Source organism: Falco cherrug, chromosome 18 (genome assembly GCF_023634085.1).
Source record: "Falco cherrug isolate bFalChe1 chromosome 18, bFalChe1.pri, whole genome shotgun sequence".
In the NCBI taxonomy this organism is placed as follows: domain Eukaryota; kingdom Metazoa; phylum Chordata; class Aves; order Falconiformes; family Falconidae; genus Falco; species Falco cherrug.
Genome location: NC_073714.1, coordinates 1251528 through 1267217, shown reverse-complemented (window position 1 = coordinate 1267217; position 15690 = coordinate 1251528). Strand labels below are relative to the sequence as shown.

General features: G+C 48.5%; 1 protein-coding gene across 2 annotated transcripts in view; it reads right to left on the bottom strand.

Annotated features, from left to right (window-relative positions):
• ANK1 (ankyrin 1) overlaps positions 1 to 14957 on the bottom strand; it is a 66392-nt gene extending 51435 nt beyond the window's left edge. For both annotated transcript variants that reach the window (XM_055696024.1, XM_055696030.1), the window contains exon 1: positions 14817 to 14957. In XM_055696024.1, the coding sequence (XP_055551999.1) occupies positions 14817 to 14942 (126 nt within the window). In that variant the 5' untranslated portion in view covers positions 14943 to 14957. The remainder of the gene's footprint in view (positions 1 to 14816) is intronic.
• Between the last annotated feature and the right edge of the window lie 733 nt (positions 14958 to 15690).

Here is a 15690-nt window from a genome sequence, read left to right as displayed (position 1 = left end):
TCAGAAACATCCAAATCCTCTCAGCTGCTGCTGCCATGGCAACGCCAGAGAGAGGATCCGCCAGCCTTTGATGTGCTGATCTGTTTAAAGCATGCAAAATGCCATTCAGAAGCTGGAGAGCTGCATGGAGGAGCACCTGACTGCCCTGAAGATGGAAGACTCTCCAAGGAGCAAGGATTAATGCACACTGGCAGGCACCGCTGCCATCTCCTGCCATAGCAAATCATTGCCAGCATGCTGCTGTTTCTGTGCTCCAGCTCACCCGCTTAGTGGAGTTTAATATTTAACATCAGACAAGCTGCTGTTTCACGGGGTTATTCGGGTTATTAATAAAAAATCTTCCCCCCCAAAGGTTCAAAAATGAGATGCTGTTACTCCCAGTTATCAGTGCCAGCAGCCAGTACCGGCAGCTGAGCACCAGAAGAGTGCCACAGAGCAGTGAGTGAGGAATCAGGGAGGGCTGTTACAGGGCACAGAAAAGCCAACAGACCCAAGTAACGTGCAGCATAATGCTGTCCCCATCTTCCACTGCATCATGGGCAGGGAGGGAGGAAGTTGGTTCTAGATGACAAACAGGCTGTACAAACCACGGGAAGAGCAGGCTGCTTGATCCCATCTCCAGCAGCTCACAAAGGTCCCCTGCATTGCAAGGAAACCTCCAAGCTCAGAAGGACTGCACAATTACTTACCCTCAAAAAATGAATACTCTTGTAGCATTTAGCACTAGGATTCCCTGAGGCTTTGCAAAAAAACAATGCTGTCAGTGCCAGAAAATATTAGATACTGACCCCTGCGTACCACGTGCCCTACTGATCTACCACGTTAGGGTGGTTCAGTACAATCCAAGGTGGTCTGAAATGTGAGATTTAAAACATTTGAGGGGGTTTTATGCTAGAGTCCTGGCAGAATTTACAATATGAAACACAGAAACCTGTAGCCATCTCCTACAGAGAGAACGTTCATATCCTGCACTCTGCCATTTCCACCACTTTCAAGACTCAGCCTATACCACAGTTGCAAAGTTTCCCTTGCATTCATTCACCCTCTCACTAAAACTAGTGTTTCCATGCCCAGAGTAAGAGGAGGCAGCCTTCAGCAGACACAGAAACGGTAGAGAGAATCCCAGGAACTGGAGAAACAAGGGACTTGAAGGAAGCAGAATGCTATCACCTGAGAAAGATTTTGGCTGAACAGAGGAGTCAATCCACGCATGTGTGTGCATGCATGTGTTCTCTCTCTCTCTCTCTGTGGAAAAGCATCACAGGACCTTTGCCAGCAACTATAGAGGATGTCGAATACCAGGCTCATAAAGGTAATTCAACCTAAAACCTTCAGATTTCCTCCTTTTAACTTGGAGTATAGGGGGAGTCTTAAGTACCTGCTGAGTATATAGCTGAGTGAATACCCTGGCTGTGCTGGCCTGTGAATGGAATTAAAGAAAACCTATTAATTATTTCATCTTTTGGCTTGCTCAAGTTCTTTTCAAAAGAAAAGAGGAACCATATTCACCTGCCAGCAGGCCGAGGCTGAGAAACGTGTTTTGGCCAGGATGCCAACTGTGGCAGAGACATGAGAGCACACCGGTTTCATTACAGCTGCTTTGCTGCCTTAACTGCTGACCGTGTTCTGGAATGTGGGCCTGCTGGAAGCCTCCAGCATCACAGTCTGCTCTCCTACCTCTTTGCAACCCTTAGTGGCTCTTCAACATCCTCCAAACAACATGTTTGTATGCGTGTTTGTTCATGTTGGTCTTTGAAAACATAGCCAAAACGAGGTCCCTCTTTTCATGGCTGGGCACCCAGAGAGATTCCTTGAATCTCTGTTGTCTCCTGGCAGCTCCCAATCACATCACTGGCATGTCATGTACCTCTTTTAATACAAACATAAAAATGATACATGCATATTTCCCAGGCACTTTTCATCATTAAACAAGCCTAACATTATCCCAGTAATCTGCTGGCAAAGCTCAGCAGGAAACAGCAGACACCTTGAGGGTGGGGAGCTAACTACAGTGGCTACAGCTCCAGAAAGAGGACAAAAAGCATGTTACTTGCTTTGTTTATTTTTTCCCCTGAAATCTCACAAAGACAATAAAGGAAACTCTGAAGTTTCTTCCTCTGCTGAGCTCTACTTTTTCCTCCCAGTATGTTACAACAGATTCTTTCTGTCAAGAGCAAACTACAGGCTCATATGTTATTACTGGGCACCCTCCATTCTGCCGCTTTGTGTGCAACACTGTTTATTTCCAGCGTTAAATGGACAAAACGCACCACCTCTGCAGAGATGAAGTCTCTTCAGACTAAAGTTCCCAATATGTAATGCTCCTTCCCAGTGAATGGACCTTACCTCCAAGCTTCATGAAGAAGTCACTTCACTACTGCAGCTGTGAGCAGAGCCTCTGGATCAGCTTGCTCCAAGTGTCCTCACAGTACTTTTAGCTCCAAAGTATGACTCTAAGGCAAAGCGAATTAGGGAAAGATGCCAGCTTCTCTGCCCAAATATCTGCAATTTACCCACAGTACAAAAAAGACAGCATAAATGTCCCTCGTGTGACCCCTCTGCTCCTGCTGACGATGGTGCCATGCAGTGTATTGAGAGGCCCCCCAGGGAAGTGCTGCTGATCCATGCTGGGATGTTGTCAGGAGACAGCAAATGCTGCTGCCTCACATTTCGGATGGAGAGAGGGTGATCTTGTCTGTGTCTTATTGAGCTGCTTCTGGCCTTGGAGAACTCCTCTGGCAGGTCTGAGAGGTGTATTTCACCATTGGCAGGGATGAGTTCACAGGTTTTGAGAAGTTTTGCTGATACAGTACTGATGGGCAGCAGATATTTTATACTTCTGTCCTGTGATACTGCAGCTCCTCTTACTGCAATCTCAGCTCTGCAGCCATGTGACAGTGGTCTTGACAAGAAGCATTTTTCCCAGCACCCACAGAAAGGGGGTCAGCCTGCTGACCATCATGCTGCTCTTTTAACAGGAGCACGTTGCTATGCATCAGTGCAGTGGCACATCCAAGCTGCGTGTGAAAAGAACTGCCATGCCACGCTCCACTGAACAATTCTGTCTTGGACCAAACCTACTGTCACTGTGAACTGAGATGATTCTGCCAGGAAAAGATCTGGAGAATGGAAAAGCTTAGAAAACTACAGCCTGCAAGGCCAAATACAGACCCCATCCAGGCATCTACTAGAGCTGAAATACACCCATGCCAAAGACAGTGGCCCACGAATAGAAATTCTGTTTCAACATTAAAGATGGGAAGCAGAACCATAACACTCCCCACTGCACTAAAAGCATGTCCAACATCAAAAGCTAATTAGGTACATTTTCCCTTTCTGAGAACTCTGGCATGCCACCACCCTATGCTCCACTTCCCATGCCCACTGCCAGCTCGAGTACTTTCGCCCACAACAAAGCAAATGGGAGGGGGAAAGAGAGAATAAAACCCAACATTCAAAACCAAGAGAAACTCCATGCAGAGATTCACAAGGACAGTAGATTATTGAAATTCAGCATCTTGTTTAAGAACACACTATTTACTACTATAACCAAATCCATGAAAATAATTTACAGTAGAATGTTACGGTTCAAACAGCAGAGTAAGAACCTAGAGAAGCAAGAGGTGTGCATACGATTACATCACACAGTAAAAGCTCACAGTTCAGTCATCAACAGAGTACAGCTGATCGCCAGGCAGCCCAAAGGAAGATCCCTTTTATTCCCTTCACCATGCCCACCACCACACCCATCCTTCCATTCAGATGAATGGAAGAGCTTGGCTGGCGTCTCATCTCTGCCTAAAGCTCTGACAGATGCTATCCAGCAGAAGCAAGGTACAGCCCAAAGCAGCCATTTCTCTGCTCCATCACTACAGCTTGCATGACACCTACAAAAAGACGGACAACTGACTTGTAAGAATTTTCATTGTGTTGCAATATATTTTCACAGTTTTGGTATGTTGCACTTTAAGATTCTGCTTCTCTCAGCCAACTAATACAAGGTGTTAAAAAGGCTGCAAGTTTCTGAATCTTTCCACATTCTGATAACACCAGCTTCACTTTGTTTTTAAAAGATTATCAAGAACAATGAAGCAAAATGGACTGGCTTGTTTTGAACTCTCCAGTTCCAACAGCAAAGCCAGTCATGTTAGTGTCCATCTAAAGCACCAGTGCAAGAATCTTTTTGCAATCTCCTGAGTCAGAGAGACCAGGCACACAGCAGAGCAGGCTATATACCTCCAGGATTACAGCCAAGGCATACTCCAGGAAACAGCACAACAACCTCACCACAAGAACCCCACCGGCTTTTTACCGAGAAGGCTGCTAGACCAGAAGAGCTAGCAGGTTGATGGTACATGCCCAGGATGACATTGCCCAGGACCCTCCCTATTAGCACAAGAGATTCCAAGGTCTCCGAGTGCAATTCACTACAGCTAACCTGTAATTAGCAACTTAAAGCTGGCCTATTGTCCAACACCAGGACAGCTATAGAAGAAACTAACATCTACTGCTCAACAGAACAGTTTCTCCATGCAGAGCAATGTAGGCCCGCTAGGACACAGATGTCAGGCCTCAGAGGCAGTGCCTGCTGCTGGTGACAGAGGAAGGAGAGCAAGCTGCTGAAGTATCTGAGAAAACACTGAACTTAACAGCAGCACATTTGGCAATGGAAGGGTCAAATGCTTGGAAAGCCTAGTACAGCATTTCCCACCACACTCACCCAAGACAAGGCTCTGAGATCCTGTGTGACCACTGGCTGGTTCCGTTGATCTGAGAGCTGAGCAGACAGCTTAGTCCCTGTGAGGTGATGGTGCAGATACTACCCTCTTCTCTTTCCCAGTATGTCCCTTAAAACAGATGACAGACCCTCAGTGCACTAGGATGCCAGGCATCTGTACTGCCTCAAGGTACATGAAAGCTCCACATGACACAGGGGTAGAACTGGAACGAGATCTAGCTGGAGCAGCCATATATTGACAGGTCAGTGTCTTTGCTGCCTGTGGCCGGCAGCCAGATAACTGCGCAGCGCTCATGGGGGCAGCCACAGAAAGGGGCAGCATCATTCCTGTGTTCAGACATGCTCTGTGCAAGTTGGGAAGTACACTGTTAAAGCTGAAACTGTCCTTAGTTCACCCCACACCTGTCTGTCTCACCCACCGGAACAGCACATTCTCATAGCATTTATCTTATTCTTTGCTTTGTGCCGCAATCAGCAAGTCCTGGGAAAGACACAATGCTCCCCATTCCAGGCATGGCATCATGACAGAACTAAACGGACTATGAATACACTATGCATTTCCTGCAAAGTATCTGGAAACCTTAGTTTTCTGGACAAATTACACTGCAAAAAGGTCAAAATATTTACTATTCCTTTGCAGAGGCCATCGGAGTAGTTAAAAATCTAACATAGTTTATACTCTGCAAAGGCTTTCAGTACTCTGTTCTCTGCATTTCTCATTTAAAAGGTCCAACGTATGCACATGAATGCATGCTACAAGCCCTGAAAACTCCTGTCACGCAGTGCAATGAAGGGCCACAGCCTTCATTTCTGCTTGTCTTGCTGCAGTACCTTTTTGCTCAGTCTTGTTCTCAGTGACCCAGACACACACACACACGCACGCGCATGCACACTCTCTCCTTTCTTCATCTCTGTGTAAATATAGAAACGTCATTTGTTTTCTAAATACTCTCCTGCTGCTGCATTCTCTCCCTCCACCTCCCAAGACACTTAAGTGAATACCTGCTGCTCTGTTTCTGCTGTAGATTTTCCACTGAGGCTGCAACGTTTTGAAGTCATAGATTCAACATTGTCCCCTACATTTGCAGCCCCTACACAGACATGTATGGCTCTGGCTTAATGTTTCACCCAGTCAGCAAAACTTGGTTTGCATATGAGCTTGAATTTTGCTGCTGTTTGCAGCATTGTGGTGCAAAACATGATATAGTTCAGCTGTGAAAGGAAATGTGAACTTTCAGATGGTTCTGCCATACTGAACAGTCCCCTTATAGAGAGAAGGTGTCAGGAACTTCCCTGCACCCAGGAGGCTGCCCTCTACTCACCTAAGATTTTAACAAGGATGCTCTATCCAAGCCAGGGTTAATGTTTTCAGAATGTCCCCTCATAGCATTTTGAGAGTTGGAGGTGAGGACTGCTAGAGAGATATAATTAAGGCAGGGAACCCAGAAATCTCTGCAATCCTTGACCTATCCTTCCATCATGCCTCTCAGTGATGCTGCACCTTTCCAGACCAGCACAGAGAGGGTACATTCCTGAAGAACCTTGACATACTTAGACAATTAAAACAAATTAGCATAATTCAGACTAAACTTCTAATTTTAGCACTCTGTAAAGCTGCTTTCCTTTGAGCTCAGATCTAGCTTGCTGCACCTCAGCTTCAGCACACTACAGGCAGCTTCCCACTGTGAACAAACAGCCCCACAGGGCTTCCACAAAAGGCACTGTCCTTTGCTGCTTATCCTCTGGAAGGCACCTGCTCTAGACTGGGGTCACTGCCTGTACACAGCACGAATCCTGCTCAGGCAGACACCTTGGCCACAGAACCAGGCACTGAGGATAGGGCACAGTTGAAAGAACTTGCTCCCAAAACAGATTTCTGAATGTTACAGGGTTTCAGACATTGCCCACATCATTTCAGTACCTTGATAACTGGTGGGCTCACCAAGCCACATAGATTCCATTATTACCTGAATAATTTAAGAGCCTGCAGAGCAGCAGTGCAGAATGGCACCAGCTTCCCCTCAGCACCTCCTCCCCCATCAGCAAATCCCTGCAGCAGCAGGGTCTGCTCTGACCTGACATCCTTTACATCCAGATGCCTGTATTCTGCTCATGTTCTCCCCGACAGCCACTCCCCCCTCCCATCACAGTGCTGCATTTCCCTCCTGCCTGGAAATGTCAGGAAAGGACACAGTCACAGGCTCTAAAATGCCTTGCTGGCTAAGTACTGTACAAGCTGTTCCTCACTTACAACTCACTTTAGTACTTGCGGACAACTATTTACTGGGAAAGGGATGGACTTCCCAAGTCAAACACGGTTCATTATATATTAGCTCACATTATCTGAAAGACCAGGCTCTCTTGGCACCACATTCTGCAAAGGGCAAGGTAGAGAGTGAAAGAATAAAAAAGTAAACACCAGAGAGGAACTGCTACCGTATAAATGGTCTGATTTCTTTAATTGGGCCATATGAGAGAGCTCTTGGTCTGTGCCCATTGCAACAAATCGTGCTCAGCCAGAAACTCCTGTAACCTTCCCACTGTGAAGGAACATTGAGATCAGTATAATTTCTGCATTGCTGTTTTCCTTCCTGCACACAAATACACTGTGCACTGTCCTCTGCCATCCCTCCCCCATACTTAATGCAAACACTGGAAAGAAAACACAAGGGCTGGGAGCACAGATGCTCCCATTATAACCAGTGCATGCTGCATCACAACCTAACAGAAAATTGCTAGAGGGTGATTGTGAGCAGTGGCGAGTGAAATTGGACAGAGTTTAGTCAAAGGTAAGTTTGAAATAGCCCCTTTTCTTCCGGCTGACTCCATATCAGAGAGACACAGGGAGAGACGGAGGGGAAACCTCAGTGGCAAATGCCCCCTCACAGGCCTCAGACAGAGCAGTACGATACATCATAGTGCTGATGCTTTTTCTAATCTTGACAGCATTTCCATTTCTACAGGACCCCAGTGGTAGGTCAGATAAACAGCATCAGAGGAAGTCATGGTCACACACAGCCCCTGTACTTCCCAACACAGCCTAAAGCAAGAACTAAATATTTATGAAGCTTCTATGAATCAGAGGTCTGAATCTCCTGACAGTGCAGCCAGCTGACGCAATCCTCCCCAAATCCTGATGGGACTTGCTGCCCCAACAACCTTGACAAAGCTTGGAGGGTCACAGTTACCTTGTAGTCACACAAAGCAGTTCCATTTTGGCATGCTGGGCGGAGGTGGGGTGCAAATCCTCCACAATTTCTCCATCCCTCAGTGCACTGGATCACCTGTAAAGGAGCTTGTGCTTTGCCACAATTTGCCAGCAGCCGTGTATACAAAACACCTTCCTAGCTTTACACGTTGGACATTTACAGCAGAAAAGATTTGACACCGTACTGCTGCTTTGAACCTAGCACACACACAACCCACAGGAAGATTTAAGATGGTCCTGTGATTTGAAAAATCCTTTTGAAAGCCTACCTAACAGCTAGATAGCTCACAGCTGAGCCTATTCCTAGTCACACCATTTAATTTGTTGTCTAGAATTTGTTGTCCTTCTGGTTACTTTCAGAGTGGTAAAAGCTAGGGTTTCCTTGAGTCTCAAAGGCACTGGCTGTCCTGACATCCCATGCCCCTTCTCCCTGCCACTGCACAGTAGCATCATGCCCCAGGCAGATGGTATCAATTCCTTTGCAGAAAAAGTGCCTCCGACAGAGAGTACTGGAGGCCAGACAGCCAATCCTGGCTACAAGGAGCTGCTGCCGACAGCTGGAGCCTAGCTGCAGCATTCGATGTCCTCATGGCCTTACCTAGTGCTGATCTCACCTGGTCCTAAGGTGCCTTCTTCAATGCTGTGCCACACCACAGGCTGGTTACCTTCTCAGGGAAGGTGTGTGCATAGCCATCGCTCTTGCAATGCAAGGAGACACAGGATGAGTTTTGGCTGATGGAACTGACAAAACTTGCAGTGGGAGACAACAGAAGTTGCAGCTGGAGCTATTGCTCTAGAAGCAGGCAGAGAAAGGAGACAAAACAGCTTTTTGCTCTGAGACTCTGCAGGTGGCATGGTCCTTTCCCTTGCTGATGAGCTCCAGCTTCTTGCAGGTTAGATACCAACACAGCTCCCAGCAGCCAGTGAAGCCCTGGGTGCCTGACAGCCACATCACGTCTTTGGCAGGATCTACTGCCATGGAATGCAAGAATCCAGGTAGCCCAATCCAGCAACTGTACCAGGCCAGACATCTATGGGAGGAGTATACAATGGTGCTCGGAGGTCCAATTATTCTGGGGATGTTCTGAGCTATCTGCAGCCTAGGTCTGCTGAAATCCTTCGCTCTCCTTCTGTCCATCATACTCTCCTCTGCAGTCCCTCTAAACCCAGCACAAGCTGAAGGCTGCTGCTTAGTGACAGCCTTTGAAAAGGGTGGCAGGCAAGCAGACAGAATAGCCCCAGTGGCTTCTCCTTGGTACCACTCCAGCAGTGATTTCTCACCCCAGTTTCTCATGTGCTTATTGCATGATTATGACAGAGGTGCCTGGATTTTCCATGTCAGGGATCCTAAGCCTGGACTTAAGTTCCACCCTGATACAGCTCATCAGTGAACAGCAGGTGAATGAGCTCTTCTGCTTGTCACATAACAAGCACAAGCGCGTAGACATCCTATGTGACCATTCGATTGTCCTGCTAAGGAATCATCTGTAACTGCTCCTCTGTCTGTTTGCGCTTGTGGCTGTTGCTCCAAACCCTACATAGCTTGCTCTGCTTCCCACACTTCACTAGCTTCCTAAGCATGCAAAATTTCTGTCATGCAAAAACATTCTCATTAGTATCCTCCAAGTCACCTCAGCCTTCTCAGAGCTGCCTATCCAGGACCTAGTCCCCCTCCCAACTCACCTCATACACCCCAGCTTGGAGTTTCTCCTGACAGTTGATGTCGGCTGGTTATCTTCACATTTATTCCTTATCCGCACTTGAGAATACGAAAGGGATTGTTCAATCCTCTGTGCTCCCTTTGCCCTTTCCCACCACTTCATTCAAGCTGGTGGAAAACTTTCTCTGCCACAGCTCCTACCCAACAGAAACACCCCTCTCTCTTTCCCACCTATTTCAAACCCTCTCTCACAAATTTCTTGTTTACCTTCTCTGAAGCACCCTCCCAGACTTTCTTGCTGGGATGTATTTCAGCGTGCAATAGCGAGCACTAAAATATTTCCTGCTGCAGCATGCAGAGGAAACACTGCACCAAGGATGGGTGCCAGCCTGTACTGTGGACAGTCATGAACCCTCAAACTGGTCTGTGTGCTGCTTCCAGGAAACAGACAACTAGAAAAAAGGCAGGGAGTTTTATGCAGAGTTTCTTACAAGGAATAATTTTCTTTTACCTTTCAAGACTGCATTGTGTGAGATGAAGGGATTGGGTCCATTTTCTACCTTTAATATATAAACCTTTGATATATAACCACAACAACAAGCCACATGCAGCTCCAAAAGGACTCAATAACAGTGTGTTCACATAATAAGTTACAGACCAACCTCACAAATTGCGCCGAAATGTCACATCCTCACAATGTTTTGTGCTGCTCCCCACTAATCCCACTAATTCCCTGGCAGAAAAAGACCTGGGGGTCCATGTTGATGGCCGGCTGAACATGAGCCAGCAGTGTGCCCAGGTGGCCAACATCATCCTGCCTTGTGTCCGAAACAGTGTGGCCAGCAGGACCAGGACAGTGATCGTCCCCCTATGCGTGGTGCTGGTGTGGCTACAGCTCAAATCCTGGGTTGAGTTTCGGGCCCCTCGCTGCAAGAGGGACACTGAGGTGCTGGAGCGTGTCCAGAGATGGGCAACAGAGCTGGGGAAGGGGCTGGAGGTCAAGTCTTACAAGAAGCAGCTGAGGGAACCGAGGGCACTTAGTCCGGAGAGGTGGAGGCTCGTGGAGGCACCTGATTGCTCTCTGCAGCTGCCTGGCAGGGGGCTGTGGCCAGGGAGGGGTTGGTCTATTCTCCCAGATAACAAGCAACAGGACAAGAGGAAACGGCCTTAAGCTGCAGCAGGGAAGGTTTAGATTGGATATTAGGAAAAATTTCTTCACTGAAAGGGTGGTCACACACTGGAACAGGCTGCCCAGGGAGGTGGTGGAGTCACCATCCCTGAAGGTGCTTAAAAAACATGTAGATACAGTGCTTAGCAACATGGTTTGGTGATGGTCTTAGGTTAACAGTTGGACTTGATGATCTCAAAGGTCTTTTCCAACTTAAATGATTCTACGATCCTACAAATCCTGCAGAAGGCAGGACTGTAACTTTTAGGTGCTCTGCGTGACTTCCAAGCAAAGGCGTTCTGCCTCTTGAGGCAGCCTGACCACAGCACACCTACAGTGGAAGGAAGCATTCTGGACCACTGCTACCTCCCAGAACCAACCACAAGAAAAAAAGTGAGAGCGTGCTGCATCCAAAGCACAGATATGGCTACTGTCTGTCACCACTTGCCTATCAGTGCAGCTGGCCACATCAGAGACTCCACAAGCAGCCTAGCAGCTACAGCCAAGTGGCTCTGATCTCCTGTGAACTGGCCATCTAAGTAAAATGTACGGAGATTTGAAGCTAGGATACTGCGGCAGGAATAGCAAGAAACCAACCCAGATGATCCTTGGCAAATTCTCTAATAGCAATGAAGTTCTGTTCTCCAGTTCACACCCTCCTTTGCTCAGGGGCTGCTCTCTGCCATACCCGCCTGTCAGCAGGGCATCCTGAAAAGCCACCAACACAGTATCCTAGACCCCATAATGCCTCACAGTACAGCACTTGCACTAAATGTGGGAATGGACAGGACTACTGAATGCTTGCCGGGCACCCTGGTGCCATCCTCAGACAGAGGCAACCTCCAGCCATGCTGCAGAGCCCAGAGCAGGAGCACTCCTCAGGACATGTCTGGGTGTTTAATGGACAGCTCGGCCCAAAATGCAAGTGCGGCTAGGCTGCACAGAGAGCAAAGGTGAGTGACAAGATACTGTTCCTTAAATTCTTGGTGCAGCCCTTGTCACATTGAACATCAGCTCTCATTGTCTGAGTTACAAAGGCTGGGGGCAGAGAACACCGGAGGAGCAACAAGGGTATACACTTGGTCTGCCCCCGTGCTGAGAGACAAATGAGAGGCATGCAACATGAAAATGGACAGTACAAGGTCAATCAGGTTCTTGTTACATGCACTTAATACAAAAGCCAAGAAATTACCATGGAAACTAAAAAGCAACAAAAATAACTATGGTCCAAGGAGAAGGGTTTTGCACAACACAGTATTAAATAACAAAACCCCACTGCCTGCAGGTATCACAGGACACAAGGTACTTGCAGGTCTGAACCATGCAGTTCACGAGACACACAACCACACAAAAATGCCTGGGAACACTAAAGGATACAAAGCTCTCATCCCCCAAGATGTAACATCAGTTTGCATGGATGCAGGAAGAAACTTGTTCTTGGGCCATCACCTCCTTCCTCTGGCCATCTCCACTGCTTCATATCATGCTAGCACTTCCTTGGATCACAGGTTACCCCTCTGCTAACAACTTGCATTGCAGCGGCGCATGGTGGGCTCAATCAAAAATCAAGACACCAATATCCTGCACTGTACAAACACAGAGCAAATAAACAGTCTCTACCCAAAAGAGCCTGTATCTGTACACGGAGCAGGAGACAACTGACAGGCACAGGCGGAGGAGCAGAAGGACCCAGTGACACAACAGAGGGTTCAGCCCAATCCAGCGGCTGGTGCAGGAGCCGTTTGAAAGAGATGTCTTTCACACAGATGTGATGTGACTCTCATGCAGACTCACAGGGCACTAACAGACACCCGGGCTGGCACAGTTTAACCCCCCACAAATGCTGCAGCCAAAACAGAATGAGAAACTCCAACGCATTCTGGCAGCCCTCAGCCTGGCACCAAGGAGACTTGCACAGTAAGCCACTACCACTGGAGACACTCAGGCTCTGGGGGCAGGGATTAGGAAGAGAGATCTGGCCTAATAGCAAAATCTCCTGGTTTGGTGGTTCTTCTCATCGGAGCCCCTTTACAGCCCTCTGGCAATGTCAGAGACAAGCTGCTCCGTCAGCCTGGAGTTAAGAGGTCCTGCAGGGAAAAGCCTCGGGCCTGCATGCGGTAAGCAGCTTCCATTGAAGAAAGCAGCCTTTGGCGTGAAACCGTGGCAGCTAAAAGACCCCACACCAAACTTCCTAGCTGCTGTCTGCAGACTTCACATCTGTCCTGAATGTGCTCACTGATCCCCTAATCAGCTGCTTTCTGCAGACACAGACCCCGCCTGGGCTGCCCTGGTCAGATGTCTTGGCATTGAGAAAAGCAAACATGCTGACGCCCAGCTTTGGTCCCAAGAGGAACAGGAGGGTGAACAGGAGATCTGCCCACCCTGACGGCAGCCACCGAGCCCACCCAGGCAGGCGTCCCTTGCCGGCATGTTCCCTGGATTCATCACTCAGGAAGGGATAGCTGAAGATCACCTCCCCCTCAGCCACCAGAGCCCTGTCGATTCCTGCAAGCAGACCTTGCTCTGCACCCCATGCTGTGACCGTCCCAAAGGCCTGTTTACCGCTCTAAGGTCTGTCCCACCCCAGGGAAGCAGACCCCTCTGGGTATGTTCAGTGGTGCTTCTCCAGCTCCACGGCTTCTGTCACCATTTGTCTTGGCAGCAAGCGCAACTCGGTCTTTCACAAGGAGCTGCCCTCTCCAGTACCTTCCACATGAGGAAGTCCAGACACTTTGCAGGTATCTCTGGATGTCCCAAGCCATCACCAAGATACACATACACTGTGCTTTGGGGGGGGGGGGTGTGCAGTGAGGAGGCAGAAGGGAAGAGGATGGTTTTCTCTAAGACTCACAAAGCGAGCCCTCACCAGAAACCGTGATGAATGAAATCTAGGAATTGCAGTGTCCGGGACTAGCCCAGACAGCCTGAATCAGCCGCGTGGCAGGAAGAATAAAAGCCTGAGGGCTGGTTAGCAGTGCCTCTCCCCAGCATCTCAGCAAGACTCAGGACACAGCTATTGAGATGCTCCAAGCAGTAGAGCTTTGCTGTGAGGTTTTTGCTCAGAGGGGGCACACAAGAAGTCTCTAAGTCTTTTGCTAAAGGCAGAGGAGAAGCCCACCTAAGACATCACTGTATTGCAACCTCCTGTCACAGATATCCTTGATTACCCTTGGTTTCACCTCTCTCCTCACTGCCTCTCTGCGTTGGTGCATAGCACATACATCCTCAGGCCCTGCTGTGAGAAGAACAGTTTGAGAGGTCTTCAAGGGGTAGCAAAGCTTTCTCAGCAACATGCCTGCTCCTGCAGGAAGCTGGTGCCAAGAAAAAACTGACAGTGACTTTCCAGAGAGGAGCTACAGCTTGGAAAGCTGACGAACCCAAGGCTCCAGCATGTCTGTGTCAGTAGAGGGGAAAGGCACCTCTTCTCCTGATCCCCCCACTCACCTGCTCCCAGCAAATAACCTGCCTTTTCTGGGAGGGATGACCTGTATCCCCCTCACAAACACAGCCTGACCTAAGCAGCAGCAGAGCTCACAGTCCCCTGCACAAAACTGCTTTCTCTGTTGGTGGTCTGCTCCTGCTGTACCCTGATTTCAGTGTTCTGGCAGAGATCAAGCAGGGTATGGAGAGGACATCAAAACCACTTCTTCTCTAGAGAAGTGGGGTGGGGGTCTCTTGCCCTTTTGCTCTGCAAACACAGAGCAACTCTGGGAAACTGCATGAAGCTAGAAGCCAGCAATTTTATTGTGGAGATCAAAACTGTTCCTGGGCTGAATGAGATTCTTCAGCTGCCTTGACAAACCCCTCACTTCCTTTCTCCCTTCACCAGGCTTTTTTATACCTCCCCCTCACAGATTTCTGGCCCCAAAAGTTGTCCTCTGTTTGGAAGACTTTCTTGCACTGACTGCAGGTAGATATGTACAGGGACTAAACTGCTCCCCTGCCATCTTCCCCACCCCCCCACCCCCCCAAATGCAAACAGCGCTCACTGCCACAAGCGCAGGCATCTGGATATAGGGCTGCTTGCCCCAGTGCCACTGACCTTTTTCTTCCGGTCCCGAGAGCGGTTCCTGCGCTTGCGATTGGATTCTTCCTTCTCCCTCTGCTCCTGCAGAGCTTGAGCTTCAATATCTTTGATTTTCTTCAGCTGCTTAGCTGCTTGAGCCATGGCCGGTCAGACTGCAGTTCCCTCCAGAGCTCAGACCTGCACTTTCCACGGAGCACCCTCCAATTTCTGGCCAAGAAAGTCCTTCCCCTAGCTCAGATGCTGTCGACCCAGATGAGTGTGAAACCAGTAATGAGAGGAAAATAGAAAGCAGTCAGCAAGCCCCAAAGGGCAGCCGATGTCTCCAGCTAATTGCTAGATGGAGCCTGGGACGCCTTTATAAAGCATTAATAATCCTAAATCCAGCTGTTCCAGAGGTTCTGTGCACCACTGCAGCAGCCCCTGACTGCATTGGCACATCATGCAGAATCCTCCTTGTGGGACAGGACACCAGGCTGCTGCTGTGCTCTCTCCTCACTGTCTCTCCTGCAGTATGAGAAGAGATGCACGCAGTCAGCCACAGGAAGGAAAATAAATCTCAGCAATTAATGCATAATGACAATAGAGAAGCAGTGGAAAAGGAGGGTGATGCATTTCATCTCGACTTCTGGGTTCTCCGTAGCAATGCATAAAGAACAGTAACCTGCATGTAGTCAGTCAGTGGCTTTACCACTGCAGTGCTGCTGAGGCAGGCACATATTCCAGTCTCTCCAATTTTCTTCCTTGCAGTCGCTCTCTGTGCAGCAGCCGTATCACTCGCTCACTCTCTAGGTTATGATTCCAGCTCCTTTCAAGGGGAGCAATAGGGAATCACTGCATCAGTTTGGAGGCAGGCAGCATCTCTGCTCAGAAAACCGCCGATACTGCAAAG